General features: G+C 36.2%; 1 protein-coding gene and 1 long non-coding RNA gene across 2 annotated transcripts in view; one reads left to right on the top strand and one right to left on the bottom strand.

Moving 5' to 3' along the window:
• Positions 1-6877, top strand: part of LOC122819578 — a 47302-nt gene extending 40425 nt beyond the window's left edge. The window contains exon 3 of the long non-coding RNA XR_006368632.1: positions 5423-6877. This is a non-coding gene — a long non-coding RNA (uncharacterized LOC122819578). The remainder of the gene's footprint in view (positions 1-5422) is intronic.
• The window catches only part of galt (galactose-1-phosphate uridylyltransferase), a 28055-nt gene continuing 17902 nt past the window's right edge, over positions 6515-16667 (bottom strand). The window contains exons 8-11 of the mRNA XM_044096389.1: positions 12444-12576; positions 11769-11852; positions 7120-7274; positions 6515-6649 (exon numbers count right to left, since the gene is read on the bottom strand). Of these exons, the coding sequence (XP_043952324.1) occupies positions 6593-6649; positions 7120-7274; positions 11769-11852; positions 12444-12576 (429 nt within the window). The 3' untranslated portion in view covers positions 6515-6592. The remainder of the gene's footprint in view (positions 6650-7119; positions 7275-11768; positions 11853-12443; positions 12577-16667) is intronic.

The raw sequence follows: 16667 nt of genomic DNA, 5'->3' as shown, positions 1-16667 counted from the left end.
TTCCACAGTCTCTCCGTGCGTGTGCGTTTCATTATCTAAAGCACTGGAATTTTGCAATCTTTATTTTGAATTTTAGATACTTGGAATAAAAGATCAGCTTTCATCTGTCAGACTAAGCTGTATTGAAACAACAGTCTTCCCTTTTCAGTGCAACTGTGTGATCCTCTTTTTATTTTTTGCGATTTACAGCAGCTGCATAAACTCCACACATTACTGATAGATAATGAAATCTAACAGTTCACTGCAGTTATTTGACATAAAGTTAAGGGAGTTTCTGCTCGGCTATGGCAGTTACTGTTTATTTCCTGAAATCCATCTGCTTGGCAGTTTTCATGAAAGCTTCGAAACTCTGATGTATTTCATCGATTGTATCCGTTTCTCTTGTCAATGCAAAAAAAAAAAAAAAGAAAAAAAAAAGAGGCATAACCTCGAACAGCTGCTTCGTCAGCTTTCATGCAGATTAATTGCCCCAAAGGGTGAGGGAGGAAATAATGCAGGAGAGAATTGGGAATGACAGACAGACGGAAAAACTGAAACACAAGGACAAACTTATAGTTGGTAATTGTACCTACCTGTAAAAATAGTTACCATAGACAAAGTGAAGAGCTTGGTAGCATATTTTGTGTTCTACAATGCAACACCTCCAGTTCTTATCTTTAACAGAAACATTATAAATATATTTAGCACACCTATGTGTCTGCTGGTCTATTAAATGTTATAATTGGTTAATGAAAATGGAGATGAGCAGTTGAGGGTTTGTTACCCAATCTGGAACAGTCTAGAATGTGATGAAAACATTTCCCAGGTCTGGAAGAGTACAAGAAAATAAAGTGAAGCAGAAAAACAAGCTATTTAACCATATATTCATCCAAGTTCTGCATATAAGACTCATATAGACAGTGGTAGACATCACTGTTGAATGTCTACCTGTCTTCTTTTGAAATGCAAAACTGAGAAACTCGGTTTCTGTCTATATTTTGTCAAGTCAGCAAAATCACAGCAATATTTTACTATGTCATTCTGCTTCATAGTGGACAGTGCAAACAGGACAGCTCGATTTGTTTATTTCACTGCTACTACCCGACTTACTGCAGGGGAGCAGAGGCAAACTGTCTTCAGCTGCTCATATAATGAGCCAATTTAGAGTATACACTGAGCAGTGCACACACTGACCAAATCATCATAACAGCTAGTTATTGGGCTGGCAGCATTCAAATCAGGTACACCAATTAACCTATTCGTCTTTTTAGACTGGAGGGAAGAGAAGTTAAGCAGAAAGGGGCAGAACTGGAAGACACACAAGAGCTACAGCTAACCAGCAGGATTAAACCTTCCAGCTGTGAGGCAAAGCGCTAACTGCTGCTTCTTTGTGCTGCCCCTTAATCCATAATCCATAACTTAATTGAAACTCAATGTGTGATGCATGATCAAATTTTAATAATACATTTTATTTGTAACGGACCTTACATTTCAAGAAAATCTCAAAGTGCTTAATTTTCAGTTAAGAAAACAAAAAAAATATTACACAAAACCAAAACTACAGAATCATCTTAATAGCTTAAGGATAGTGACAATTTTGTTGATAAAGAAAGAGACACTTTGTACATGAACTGAATCCTATAACAAAATATTGCTAATTGTGCCACAAGCACTTCATGTTATCCACATACTTTCAATGGATGTCCTCTGCTCTACATTCACATATGCTAATGTGTAATGGTAAGAGAGTTTATACATTACAAATACAATACTTTTCATTTTTACTGTCAAATAATAGATGCAACATGGTGGTCGCAGCATTATATTGATATCTGCAGTTGGGACAGAAAAGCTAGAAGTTAGTAAGTCGGTGAGATGGATAGAAATCAATGCAGGACATTCCTACAAGATGCTGCAAATGCAATGGTTACATGTTACAATTTGATGTTCAGACGTTCTTAATCGTGACTGATGGCATTTGATTTGGGAGGAATGGGCAGATCCGTCTCTGGACATGAAAAGTCGATGGATACGTATCCAAAGGATTTGCAGCTTTAACTACAATGAAAGGTGGTTGAACAAAGCATTGACCCATGGGGGCTGAAAAAAAAGCGCAGGCTGTTCAATTTAGATTTTTTATATGTAAACATTTCTTTAAAATCATGAATTTTTCTCACAATTCACAATGTGCTACTTCATATTAGTCTGTTACTAATATAAACTTCTAATAGAAATTGTGGATGCAACGTGACAACAGACTTTTGTTTTTTTTTTTTCTGGAGAGGGACCAGGGGGTATAAACACTTTTTGCAAGAAAAAAAAAATGTGAGAAATGGTTTGAGATTATTTTACATTAATATTGAATTTAATCTGTCTAGTAGCTCATTGCTGTGGTTTGTAAGTCTCCTACTGCCCTCTATTGTTCATTTACATTCTGAGCAGACACTAGTACACAAAGCAGATACACCATTTTTAATGTCGTTTGCTCTGTCTACTGACTGTGGTGTGCATCTTGTTTTGAAAGTTTTTGGGGAGTTTTTCACCACTTGTGTAGCCACAGTCTCCACATGCAGTGAAACCCATCAGTCCTTCTCTATTGTCATTACACAGCTCTACATGGCTCCAGGAACCAACTGTGAAAGTTTTCAGCTTTATTTTGAAGTCTGCTGCTGCTGGTTTCTGCCAGTGTGGAGCTCTAACTAAAGTGAGATCAGGAATGGCTAAACAGAAAAAAAAGAAATAACTACCTAAGTTAAAAAAAAAAATATATATATATATATATATATATATATATATATATATATATATATATATAAATAAATTTTTACTGCCAAATGAAACTAGCAGAACCTTGCACAAATGTTTATTCTCCCTAAAACTTGCCATTTTTGCTCTGATTCACAAACTTTTCATTTCATTCCATTGGGATTGTATGTAATAGACCAATACAAAGTAGTAAGGATTTCATACAAATATCCCAAACATGTGGGGTGCATTTGTATTAAACCCACTGGTAACATGTTTAGTAGAACCACTGCATTTGCAGCTGCAAGATTGATGGGGTACAGCTCTTCAAACATTGCATATTAACAAATAGTTCAAGCTCAGTCTGATTTGATGTAGAGCTGTGGATATATTTTCAAATGTTGTCACCAAATCTAATTTGGATTTATGCCCAGTCTAATAACGTGTGGAGGTGATTTGATCTAAGCAATTCCAACCCTAAACATACATAGTAGGGTACAAGACAACCTAAAGGCAATGTTTTGCTGCCTTCTTTGGGATTGCATTGTACTCTGCATTATCTTCCGATAACCTCTGACTGTCTTTTATAATCTCACACCTGGAGGCTTCCATCAGACAGGTTCACCAGTCACTCTTCCATGAAGCTCATATCAGTCGAGTCCAAAACAAATATTTGTCCCGCTGACAGATTCCCCAACCTGAGCTCTGGATGTCTGCCACTCTTCCAGAAGTGCCACGAGCCTCTTGGGTGTTTCTCTGATTAACGCTGTCCTTCACCAACTCCAAAATGCCAAACTCTCTTTTGTCCTCTAGATTTGGATTGGGTATATTTTCTCTGCTAGCCAAATTTGATCAACTTGACAGTGCCCCAGTCATAAAGGAAACAGCCTTGAAACTTTGCAGTATGAAACCATCATTAAAAAGGAAGTTAATAACATTAAAACCTCTTAAATGTCATAATTGATTACTGACGGCAACGCAAGCAGAAGTGAACCAACAACTGAATCAACAGTGTATTAGTAGTGCATTGAAAAAAAAAGTGTAAAAATTTGAAATCCCCACTATCTGAAATCATTTTAAAAGATTCAAAATATTGTCTTTTCTGAATCCTCTAGTATTCCATGACATAATGCTGCAATGGAGACATACAGATGATACTAATTAGGCTTCATAAGGCCAATTTGGCTTCCTAAGCAGGACTGGGAATACAATTAATCACCAGAGCTGACTGAAAAAGACAAGCCAAAGGAATCTGGCACAGAATTACCAAACTCTGCTCATTCTTCTGCCAGAACAGAGTCAAAAAGTAGTTACACAGAGAGAGAAGCTTGCATATTCCCTGCTGTGAGGGAATAGAGGCATATATTTGCAACACAGAGACATACGTGCACAGGACAGTCCCTGAAGAGTGATGAAATAGATGAGAAGGGGATCCACAGTGAGCCTGAAGGACTGGATAAATATTGACCTGAAAGAATGAAGTCTGTCATAGTACATAAAAAGGGTTTACACATACACACACACAGTAACATCCATGCCCCCCAAGAACTCTTCGGCCTGTAAACCTCACCCACACATTCTACTGCTCAACTGCACATTTTAACAAAACCAGGAATCAATATTTTAACGAAAACCTGAGACTTTGCTCCAAGGAAAGGAGTATGAATAATGAAGGCGGTGTGTGTGTTTTAATGATTTGTGTCATTGTCTATATAAGAGTGCAAGTGTGGTTATGGCAGCTTTTTTCATTAGGTGCACAGCTGAATTTCAACACCCTCCTAGACAAAATCCCAAAAGGATAAAGTATTGCGCTTCTTTTCAGTTGGCCTGAAGAGAAGTAGTTGGTGTATCATTAAATCGAAAATGGAAAAAAAAAGCTGATAAGTTCCCTTTTCCTGACGGTTGCAGAACAAAAATGTTTCAGTGTAAGTGGAATAAGGTTTCCAGAATCAGTTAGAAAGTGTTTCCCCTTTATGTCAAGCCAGAATGGCTATGCACTGGTAGGCAGCTGAGACCACTGTCTTTTTAAACTGCAGAAGATACAAATTTAAGCATGTTCACTCTCCTGCCGCTGTCTTTCGTATACTTGTTTATTTTTTGTCACAATTGGCAAATCATTCATTTAGGTAACATTGGTTTTAGTCATCTTGATGGAGTGAAAATGTCTTCCTAAAATTTAAAGTAACAATATAGGGAGCAAAAGAGATTTAAACCACTTTGATTGATGCATCTTTTGCACCATCGCAACTATCTACTAATTTGTACTTTACTGTAGATGAGCTATTGCAGAAGGTAGCCAAAACCGGGTGGCACATTGGTCAGTTAATGATGGGAAACTGAAGCTACAGTTTGCACAGGCTCACCAATATTGGAAAATATTCCTGGTCCAATAAGTCACAATTTCAGATGCCACATTCTTAGCATAAACAACATAAAATCATGGATTCTCCATTTAAAAGGATCTTCCAGAAGGTTAATAAACCATGTCAAAAAGCTTTAGTTACCAGTTAGTTTCTTTAACATAAAACCAGTGTTACCAATGGTCTCCCCAGTCAACAAAACTCAAAAGAACTTTTGGGATGGGTGTTGGAATGGGAGAGTCTCCTTTGACATTTGTGGTCAATATTAGAATAAAAAGATGTTCACGTTTTGAGTTTTAGTCTTTTTCTGCCCTTTCATGTCTAATTTTTTCTCGCAGCTCCTTTTCAGCACAAGAAACTGAGATTCCAGTGGATTTGCAGCGGAAGTCTGAGTTTCCTACGCTGAGAGAGATCGCCTGTTTTGTCTGCCAGGGAGCGAACGTTCGCCAGGTGCACTGACGTGGGTGAAGCATGAAGTCCTTGGAGGAGCAACTTTCCGACCGTACTTGCCTATTTTTCCCGTCCAAGTCTTTGGCAAATCCCACAGAGAGCAGCTGTGCTTCCAACCTGGATCTCGGTAAAACTTTTTTGTTCCATGAAAGCTGGAGGGAAAATGCTCAGTGAGAATTATGGATGCTTAGAAGTTGCTCTCCGGTAAAAGCAAATTAATAATAGTAGCAAAATACACATTAACCACTTTGTCAAGGCCTGAATCTATTTAAATGTCATCTTTTTCTAATTTCTCTTGCATATATATTCTTATTTTTAAATGAATGTTTTGGTTTTACTTGAACTACAATTAAGTCTTTTGCTAAACAGAAGATTTTACAGAAGAGATGAGAGAAAAGTAGAACATTTTCTCATTTCACTTTAAGCACAAAGTGTGGGTTTCAAGTTGCATTTTATTTCAAATCAATAATCGCACCAAGAAAAAAAAATGCATTAAAAAAACATCCAATTAAAATCCTTCCCTTAACAATTTATAAAACGCATAGAAGAGCAAAAATATTTATGAAATCTATAGCAGAATTTAAATGCATTCTAGACAAAATCTGCAGATGCTGCCTTTCATTTTGGCAAATTCAACTTCAAAGACAAGTTGAAGTTGAGTTCAACACCATGAAGTCGGAAAGAAAAGTGAATCATAACATGCTTTGTTTATGTTGACTTTGCTAAAAACGTACCTCTCCACACCATCCTTCAGCAACAAGATGTATCAATTGATTTATCATGGAAGTTGACTCCGATTTGAACTGATTAAAGTCTTGTTCAGTTCTTGCATGCATTTAGTGTCATTGTTTACGTCTAGACTTCTGTCCAAAATCTGCACCTAAGCAATGACATGGGATGCAACACTCGTGTTTAAAACTGCCAGGGATGCAATTTGTACCAGAACACACCATCAATTGTTCTCTTTTTTTCTTAAAGGCATATTTCAGTTGATAGGCCTCTAAACTGAGCTCGTCCAAGAATTGAAGGGATTGTTTCCTTTTCTTTGTGCTTCTTTTTCACGGTTCTCTCGTTTTATAGTGCTCCTCTGGAAGATTTCTTAGTTTCTCAGCAGCCTGAGACAAAAAGAAAAGCAAAGGTTGATTTTAAGATTATAATAAATGCAGAAAGAAACTGTTTATTTTTTATGCCAAGTAGTAGAACTGCTAAACCTGTAAATTTTAACAACAAAACAATACTATTTCCATTTCTGTATATTGGATTAAATAGAAGTCCATGAGATGTACAAAGTTTGGGACATTGTTTCAAAATCTAATCTTGCTTTAAATGTCTCTACAACATAATTTCTGATCTTTCCAGTGTTTCTTTGCCTACTAAATGCAGCTTGTTCACTGTTATGCAACAGTTCTCGTACTGACATAAGCGTCTTTATTCTGAGATTAAATTATAAACAGGGGACCTCTCCTGTAATGCGGCAAAATGTGGACATGTTCAAGAAGTACGTAGCACTGAAGTCATCATTATGCGTTCAGTATTGCAGAACACAAAGTAGGAACAGATTTCTGTACAATGCAAAGTGTGTTACCTGTTCTGGAGTTAGATCCCTTTGCTCCTGGGCGAGCATCTCATACCCCACCATGAACTTTTTCACTGTGGCTGAACGTAGCAGAGGGGGGTAGTAATGAGCATGAAGCTGCCAGTGGGAGTTGTCTTCTTTTAAATGAGGGCCAGTTGGGGCTCCTGAAGAATAAACATAACAGAGGGGAACAAGGGTAACATAAGACTGGAGGCCAGCCCTTCTGTTGGTTAGAAGGCTTTGTTCATACCAACTGCTGACTCTTCAGCTTATTAAGATGGACTAAGGTTGCCATAAAACACTTCAATTTCCAAAAGCATCTGAAATTTCTCATCAAATCTTTTCATGCATACATGAAGGTTTGTTTTCTGCATGTAGACAGCTTCTAAAATCCCAAACCGCTTAGAGTGAGGTTTGGACTGCATAATAAAAATGTCATGTTATAATTGCCAACTGCAGTCTTCAGCTGTTGTTAAGGTTGGTCACATTAAGAATGCATAATGTAAGAAAGCAGCTTACACATTCCTTTTAAAAAAAACAAAAACTGGAGGTTAAGCCAAACTGGTAGTTTTATACAATAACTTTGAAAGTAAAACTCTGGAACAGACTGTGATTTTCAAAACATAATTAGAAAAACTGAAGATTTGTAGGAGATATGTAGAAGATTTCAGACTTTTCACTATGACATCCTTTTGTGATAAGAAGTCATCTGATTAAACACAAGGTGGCGCTTTAACAATTGTGTTAAGTAAACTGTCCATCACTAAAATTACACTAAATGCCCATTTCAGACGGTTATGAAACAAGATACATGTTCACTAATGTGCAACAATAGCATTTAAGTTTCTTTTTGTTACCCTACATTAACTTAATGAAAATAATGAGTAGAATAGAACCAGAAGTATAGCTCTCTTAAAACACAATGGAAGTGAAAGAAAATCCCTGGAGAGATTAAAGAAAGGGTTTTCTCTTGAGTCAATTTACTGACAATGGGGTCTAATCAAACGCAGATAAAGGAGGCAGAGGAGCAATATAAAGGAAACTAATTGATAAAGAAATAAGGAACAAAGACTAGCCTGAAGCAGACAGATAAAGAATGAACACAGATGGGCACTCCTATTAGAAGACAATTACCCAGTTTTAAATGGTCTCCAGGTTTATTTGTAGATGCACACGTATTAATGTATGAGCATGTTTCCCTAGACAGTCGGCCATCAATTACAGCAGTAACCACACAGGAACAAACTCCCTTCATGCAAATAGTGTCAGGAAATAGCATTCCCTGTTCAGAAACATCTGAACAAATTCCAGTTTCTGAAATTAACATTCTGAGGGAGAACTTGCTCTTTTGAATAATAAAGTTTACTGCCTCAAAGGCCAAATGTCATTGATGGGACATTTAACTCTGCATCGTTTAAAAAGTTCAAAAGATTATGTAAGGCTTACCTGTCCAAAGGCTTAAGATGAATTGGGTGTTGACCTTTTAGGAAAGATGATGATTCAAAATACAAAAGAATATTATTTTATGGCTCTACTACTAAATAATGGGGGTTTTCAGAATTCCTGGTCTTAAAAATCCCCAAAGATTTCAAGAAACTGTTTCCTAGAAACCAGTAAGCAATTAGTCAGAATGTACACAGAAGAAATTTCCACAATCCCTTCATCAATTATATGCTTTTAGAGGAGGAATAATATGGCAGGCTAAGTGTGTGAGCAAGCTGCAGTTTCTGTTTACAATATTCAAGTACCGTCTGAAAAAGAATTATCTTATCATACCCTATTCTCGGTTATGGTGCAACAATAAGATAAGAATACATTGTCCATTTTATTATAATTTCATAAAACTATAATCAGTCAAAAGTTTTCTCATTTACTTTCTTGGTTGATAATTTGTCCTGTTTTCTGTCTTGTGTTCGTTAGCTTTTTCACACACATAAATTCCTCTAAGTACAAGAAGATTGAGGGTGCTAATGAACCAAACTGACATACCACATATGCGTAGGTGTTGTCTCACCTCCAAAGAAAAAGTGTTGAAACATAAATGTGTGATATGGAGTACCCTATTACTTTATAAAGTGTACAGACCTCTGTTAAAAGGCCAGATTTTTGCAATTAGACTTGGATAAATTCTTACAAAACCTTTTCCACACATAATGTGACATATATCATCTGCTTTTCAAGTGGAAAACAAATTAGTAGGAGAAATCATGTAAATAAGAAGGTACAATAACTTTGCTGCATAAGTGTGCTAATACTTCTTTGAAGCACCTTTTCATTTGGTCGTGGCATTTTGCCTTCTTGAATTAACACCTGCTAACAATTGTAGAGATGCTGATAAACTTGAGATAAAGTTCAGCTCATGGAGAAAAAATACTAATCATAAAAAAGGACTGTGTGGTGCAGCTGATTCAAAAGTAGTTTTGGTATGAGTTGCACATGGAAAAGCAAACTAAGCCAGCGATCTAGTAAGACCATAATGACTGCAGCTGCTATGTGTGGAGGTGGGATAAGATCCAACCATGATAAGAATGCCTCTCCAGTTCTCTAACACATAACTTACAGCAAATCACTGTAATCCCTCTGACATGAATTGTACCTTTGAGTCTTGAACAGTGAAACAGAATATGAGATTAAAGCCAAAACGTATTCAAAGACCACCCAAGGCAAGTTTAAACCAAGATTTTCTGTAAATATTTGATATGTGATTGAAAAAAAGGGAATAAAGTGGAGCTAGGCTTGCCTCCTCTCATGCCCTCTGCCCTCTCAGCCAAACCACATACAGTATAGTACTGTATCATCTTTCTCTTTACCAACTACCTTACATTTCGGCAAGTTCGCAGAAAGCAACTTTCTTAAAAAAAAAAAGAAGAAGAAATACGAAAGGAGGTTTTAAAAACTGTATAATATCCACCCAGGCAGTGAGATTTAAAAGAAAGTACAGCTTTATTTTTTTCAAACTGATATAGAATGACATGATCGCAGCTTTAAAAAAATACTTCTATGAGGTGATTTAAACTTGTGTGAATTAATGCTGGTCTGTGAGCCTGTTCACTAAATCAAGCAGGATTCTTTCCAATCTTACAGATTAGTTTTTAGTCACATAATGGCCATGCAAGATTTCTGACCAACCTGTTACTGAAAGTTAAGAAGAAATAATTCAGAAATGGAAGGGTAAAATAACATAATATCAGAAATAATCTGCGCATCAGCAAATGATACATTTTGAGAGCTGATCTTAGGTCATCTTTATGTATGTGTCATAGTCAATAAAAACAAATTTAGGTTTTTCTGAAAATTACAATATTATATTCAACAGTTCCACAACAGAATTCAGTCTAACCTGTGTCTTCCTGCATGATAATGTTCTATTCTATTCTATTCATTATGGATCTTATAAAGAAAATCTTAATGAGATGGTCAGACTTTAAAGAAAACTGCAAATAAACTGGTCAGTGAAAGGCTGATTGGTGCATCTCTAACTTTGTTCTGTGAAATCAAACAACAAACAAACAATGAATATTGGCTAATGAAACTTCAGAACTTATTCAAGTAGAGAGGTAATTTCGATGGTAATGTGCCTTCTAACATAAAACAGAAAAAGGTCAAAGCAGCTCTCCAATTTTTGGACACTTCATTATTCAAATATGCAAAAGAATATGTAGCAGTTTCAGTCTCTGCACTGTTGCTTGATCTGCTTTAAAAGTCTGGAATTACACCACAAGTGAGTGCCCTTTACGTGTGAGACCTCCTGCTTTACATAAGAGAGAGCTTTCTTAATGCATTAAATATTCCAGTGTGTCTGGGTGTGCATTGAAGTGGTAATACGGCGAGTATGAGGGTGACATCAAAGATGAGAGGGTTCTCATATAATTTATTAGGGCGGCAGTGATTGAAATGCAACAATGGTTATCTAACCTCTGAAAGATGTACGCTGCACCCCAACTGATATCTTTCCATGACATCTGACGGGTAAATACATATTCATATGTAATGCTTGTGTTGCATGATGGCTGCTTTTGCAAAATCAGTTTTGAGTGAAGACTGATGAAACATGGAAATGTAGAGAGAAATACCATGTAAAATTATATCGATCTGACTTTGTTTGTGCAAATCTTTAGATAAATGAAGAGGAAATAGTAGAGCTAATGAACATAAAATAACAAAAACAGAAGTGAAGGAAAATGATAAAAAGCAAGATGATGGTAAAACAAGACTAAGGTAGGTTTTAAAGAAGTCAGTTCTGATGCTTTTGTATGAAGAGTATAAAGAAGTGGAGCTAAAGAGAATTTTAAGCTGAAAACCTGCAGCTTAAGGGTGTGACTGCCACAATTCTAAAGGACCTTTTCCTTTGATCCTCTTACTGCTGGTTAATTTGATGTGGCATTGGAAGAACATTACAGTTGTAACTGCAAAAACTCCTCCTCATCACACTATTGATTACAGTCACAGATGAACATCCTCTCTAAGGATTCTTAGGTAAATTCACCTTTTAAGTTTCAAGAGAAAGTACTTAAAGCCAGACTATTTGTTGCTACAAATCTGTATTCAGATCCACTAATCCATCCAAAAAAAAAACAAAAAAAAAATGAACCAACCTAATTTGTAACACAAGAGGTTATGTTTAAAACCACCAAAACATATTTTTCTAATTGTCTTACCGTGCCAGCCCATCGAGTATGGGAACGAAACTTCAAAGAGGTTATCGTACTTGGTCAACAGTTGCTTCATAACAGCTGCCAGACCTGATAAACAACAATACAAGTACAGAAAAAGTAAAAAAGCAATAAGGAATTAGATTTGAATGAGAACATACTAATGCACAAAGTAATATGGAATAAACTTTTGTATTATCGTATATGTCTAACTACGGCAGTAAAATTCTATCCATCCATCCATCCATTTTCTGTTCACCCTTGTCCCTAGAGGGGTCAGGAGGGTTGCTGGTGTCTATTTCCAGCTAACGTTCAGGGCAAGAGGCGGGGTTCACTCTGGACAGGTCGCCAGTCTGTCGCAGGGCAACACAGAGACATACAGGACAAACAACCATTCCAACACACTCACACCTAGGGAGAATTTAGAGAGACCAATACAAGAAAAGCTTTTCCATAAAAACAACTCTTTATGAGGTTAAGTTATCATGTAAAAAAAATTACAAATTACATTTTGGTTTCTGAGAAGCTTGAATGTGACATGAATGACCATCAGTAAAACCTGCAGGTTCTTCACTGAGTCACTCAGTCCCCTTAGACAGATCTTAATCACCTCCCTGCTCTCTCAGTCACTCACTTTGTCAGTACTTTCACACACACACACACAAACACACGCCCACTTACTGTCTCTCTCCTCTGCTGTCAGTTCATTGATCCTGAGGATGTGTCGTCGTGGTAACAGCAACGTCTGGTAGGGCCACGTTGCCCAATATGGGACCACCACCAGCCAATCAGAATTCTCTACCACCACACGCTCCTAAGAGAACAACACATTTTTACACAAGTTATCTACATTTTAAGAACATAGAGCAAAGTGTTCTCTAAAATAGATACTTAAATGCCAAATGTAAAAAAACAAAAAAACAGCATAATTCATTCTTAAAAACAGTGTAGTTATGACACTTCAATATTGCTTTTAGCTTTTAGAAGAACATTTTAAAGTAGATTAGATTTTCTATCAAAATTCATAAAGTGAAAATTTGTTGTACCTTATAAACATGCACAAAACTCCATCCTTCCATACTTACGGTCTTTAAAACACCAATGAGCCATTTAGTTTATTGGTGACACAATAAACTAAATTACATCGATGTGGATTAAGTTTGTCTGTGAACATCAACTTTTAGAGTCTTGCCAGATATTCTTTGATTTAAGTCTGACTGTTTACTGGGCCATTCTTACACATTAATTGTTTAAAATATTTCCATTGCTATGAAGTTACCATGCCAATCATGGAGGAAGATTTACCTCTGACATTTTCTAGTCTCTGTCGAGAAAAAAGCTAAATAAAAACTTGTCCCACAGCATGATACTGTCACCACTGTCATTCACTTAGGGATTAGTGTTAATGGAAACATTAAGATTTTGCATTTTTGCAGCTCTGTTAAGCTGATGCATGTTGAGAGCTCTCTTGGTTGCTGCTCTATGTTTTTGCTCACTTTAGTTGGACTGTGAGGTCTGGATGGGTTTGAAATTGTGTCATTCAATGGACTGAACAGGACTTTGTAAGATTGTTTTACAACCCAAACCTAGCCACAGCTTTATCTGTGACATGTCTGCTGTCTTTGTTGCTCCTCATCAGTCTGTTAGTTCAGTGATGTTCTCAAATAAATCTCCAAGAGCTTCACTTAGCAGCTGCACTTACAGTAAGATTAATTCAGATGACTTCTGAGAACAATAAATTGTATTCATGTTTAAGAGTTTTGGATGGTTGAATCTACTAATCAAATTCTTGACCTACTTAAGATGCATAGTAGCATATTCAGAAAGAGTTCTGAATCCATTGTGATACTGCGGTGGGTGTATTAGGTCTGTTTTAATGCTTAAAGTGTTAGAACCCATAATAAATAAAACATGAATGCACAAGTCTAAAGTCTTACCACCCAACATCTCTTTTTACTTTTTTTTTTGGCTCATTCAACTGTAGTCAAATCTTGTTAATTATAATCATATTTGTATTGGCTTTTTCCATACTGCTGTAATCATATGGAAGAGCTCAGATACTTAAGTCTTTATCGTATTTTACTACATCTACTAAAAAAAGGGGAATAGTAAGTACAAACTACCACTTGGTGTAATTAAAAAAAACAACATAAGTCAGCTCAAAGCGTATTTGAAATGATAATTAAACTGGTCAGTAGGGAAAACAGTGCAATTACCATAAAATGTTGAATGCAGAATGTGTCCAAGGCAAAATGTAACCAGATGATGAGTAAGCACAAACAACCTGACCTTGCTCTCAGAATCCATCAGACATAGATTAGCCTGCTGTTTGTGTGTGTGTGTCTGTGCATGCATATGTGTCTGTGTGTGGTGATGATGCAAGAGAGACGGAGAGGGAGAAAGAAATACTGCTCTGTGGTACCACTATTATTGTAATATCGCTTATCAGAGCTGACAATTTTTTTCCAGACTGGCCAAATGATGGTGTGCTAGTTGGAAAGTTAGAGAGGGCTTGCAGTCCCAATGTTTTTATCTTATTTTCTTTGGGGAGTGGGTGCAAAGACATTTTTAGAAACACTGAACTCTATACAAAACCCAATCATTCGAGATGTATTATCTTAGGATTTTTAATGAATATAAACAAGTATTTGAAAATTAATTGTCATAAATCTGAATTGGTAAAAAAAAAACCTTTTCTTTCATAGGTAGGGCACTAAAACTGGCATCCTGGTAAATTTGGTCCTGTGTGTTAACAGAAAGCAGGATGTACTTCATTATTGGTTCTTCTTTTCTTTTTTTTTTCTTTTTTTTATTTTAAACACATGCATGTTTCACAGGAATCAATCAATTTTGACTTTATTATTTTCACATCGTTTTAATCCAACTAACCCATCTTTGTATCCTTCCAAATATCTAGCCATCAGTCATCTGATTATCCATCCATTCTTCCATGAATCTCTCCACTTTTCTATTAATTAGTTATTCACCATTCATCCCCCAATTCACTCTGCTTAATCATGGATTTTATTTCTTCTGCTTCTCTCAACAGTCCAAAATATACATGTGGAGCTGGATTTCAACTAAGACAAATTCAAGGCTTTTTCGAGCTATTCCATCCAAAATCGCTCTGCTCTTCGGTTGTGAGGAGATAGCATACAACTGATGATGGTTATTTGTGCAAAAGAGCATCCTGCTGCTGAAGAAAACACCAGCTCCAAGACTATTAAGACTAAGCTGTTAAGCAAATGCAAGAGAAAACAAAAAATAATGAGCTACCACTGGCTGAAAAGCACTGCAGCAGTCCAGAGATTTCCATGTGTCAGTCACTGTTAGGAGCTGCCTTACTCAAATACAACACATGGGGTTGTAGGATGTTTGATTTCATTCGCTATTTACCATCAGTGCTGTGAGGAACTGAAATTGAACAAAAAAGATTTGACAAGTGTATCTATACTTCAGTGCATTTTACATACCACAAGCAAGATATGACATATTTTGTTTTAGAAAGATTTGAGAGCAGGATGAAAAGTACCAAAGTTTGTGGTGACGTTAATAGTGAATCCATTACTTATTTTATCATTTGGTGATTTACTTTTTTTGTGTTTTATTTCCTGTTCAAACTTGTTCAAGCATTGTAAATTGATAATTTTCTTAGTTTATTTTTTTAAATTATGAATTAGAATCAGAATTATTGACCAAGACCGTGCATATAAACAAAGAATTTGACAGACGCTTCACACACTCGCTCACAGTATGCAAACATTAAGTATTTATTTAGAACATAAACTATAAAAACAATCTGTACACACGAGGATGTCTGCTTGTGCAGCCAGCAGGCAGGTTGTGGAAGTGCAAATAAGCTTATTTTGTTTCAAAGTGGAGTAGCTGACTACTTAGGACAGACTGAAAAAATGGCTGTGAAGATGATGATCAACAGCTCCTTTGAAACGTTTTACTCCTTGAGTTGCTGTCGGTAGTATGGTCTCTGCTGGGCCTTCTTCCAAAACGGTGCAGGATGACGTAAAGTCCCAGACTGACTGCATCATCTGCAAACCTGCTTGCCACTGCAGGGGGTCAGCAGACAGCCTATGATGACCTTCAGATGCTTCAACAGCAGTCACTGTATTTCATGATCACAGATGTAAGAGTCTGCAGTCACTTAACCTTGTGATGGTGCGTTTCTTATAGACCAGGATGATGGTGGAACATTTACAGGAAATGTCAAAATAATTCGAAATGAACCTTTTCACTGGAAGGCATTAGTAAATAATTAATGGATTCAGAAAGAAAACAGGAGTGTTATAATAACTGTAGAGGAACCAGTAATTTAACAGAACCACAAATTGCTTGGCTTTTTAATGGAAGTGAACCATTAATGGACTCTACTTAGTAAATAATAATAATAATAATACAAAAAAACTGTTATTACTACTTTGCTGTCAAGATTTTAAACTTTATTGTATTTTATCAAGATTTAGGATCGGTAGGATAAGAGTAGGGAAGCATAGGCACAAATATATATTTGTATATTCTAAGTATTTTTCTTGTCTTCTTATTTTAGCTTAACTGCTCTACACTGGCTTTATCTTTTATTTATCTGCTCAACACTGTTCTATTAAAATATTCCAAAGATGGAACATTTAATGAAATACACAAAATATTGAGTTTTATGTAGAAAACAGCTCATATCAAAACATCATAAAATATCTTGCATATTTTATGCAAGATTGTAATTAATGATGACACTTGACAAATGTCATATTTACTTGTTTCATAATTGGTTATCGTGCTACATTTTTATCATGTAAAGTATTTGAAATGCCTGTTTGCAGCAATGTGTTATGCAAATAATCTTAACTTGACATTATTATTATTAGAAGACAGTCCTACAGTTTAAGATATTTT

The sequence above is a fragment of the Gambusia affinis genome, linkage group LG17 (genome assembly GCF_019740435.1).
Source record: "Gambusia affinis linkage group LG17, SWU_Gaff_1.0, whole genome shotgun sequence".
Classification (NCBI taxonomy): domain Eukaryota; kingdom Metazoa; phylum Chordata; class Actinopteri; order Cyprinodontiformes; family Poeciliidae; genus Gambusia; species Gambusia affinis.
Note: the sequence above shows the minus strand (reverse complement) of the source record. Positions and strands in the feature narration are given on the sequence as shown.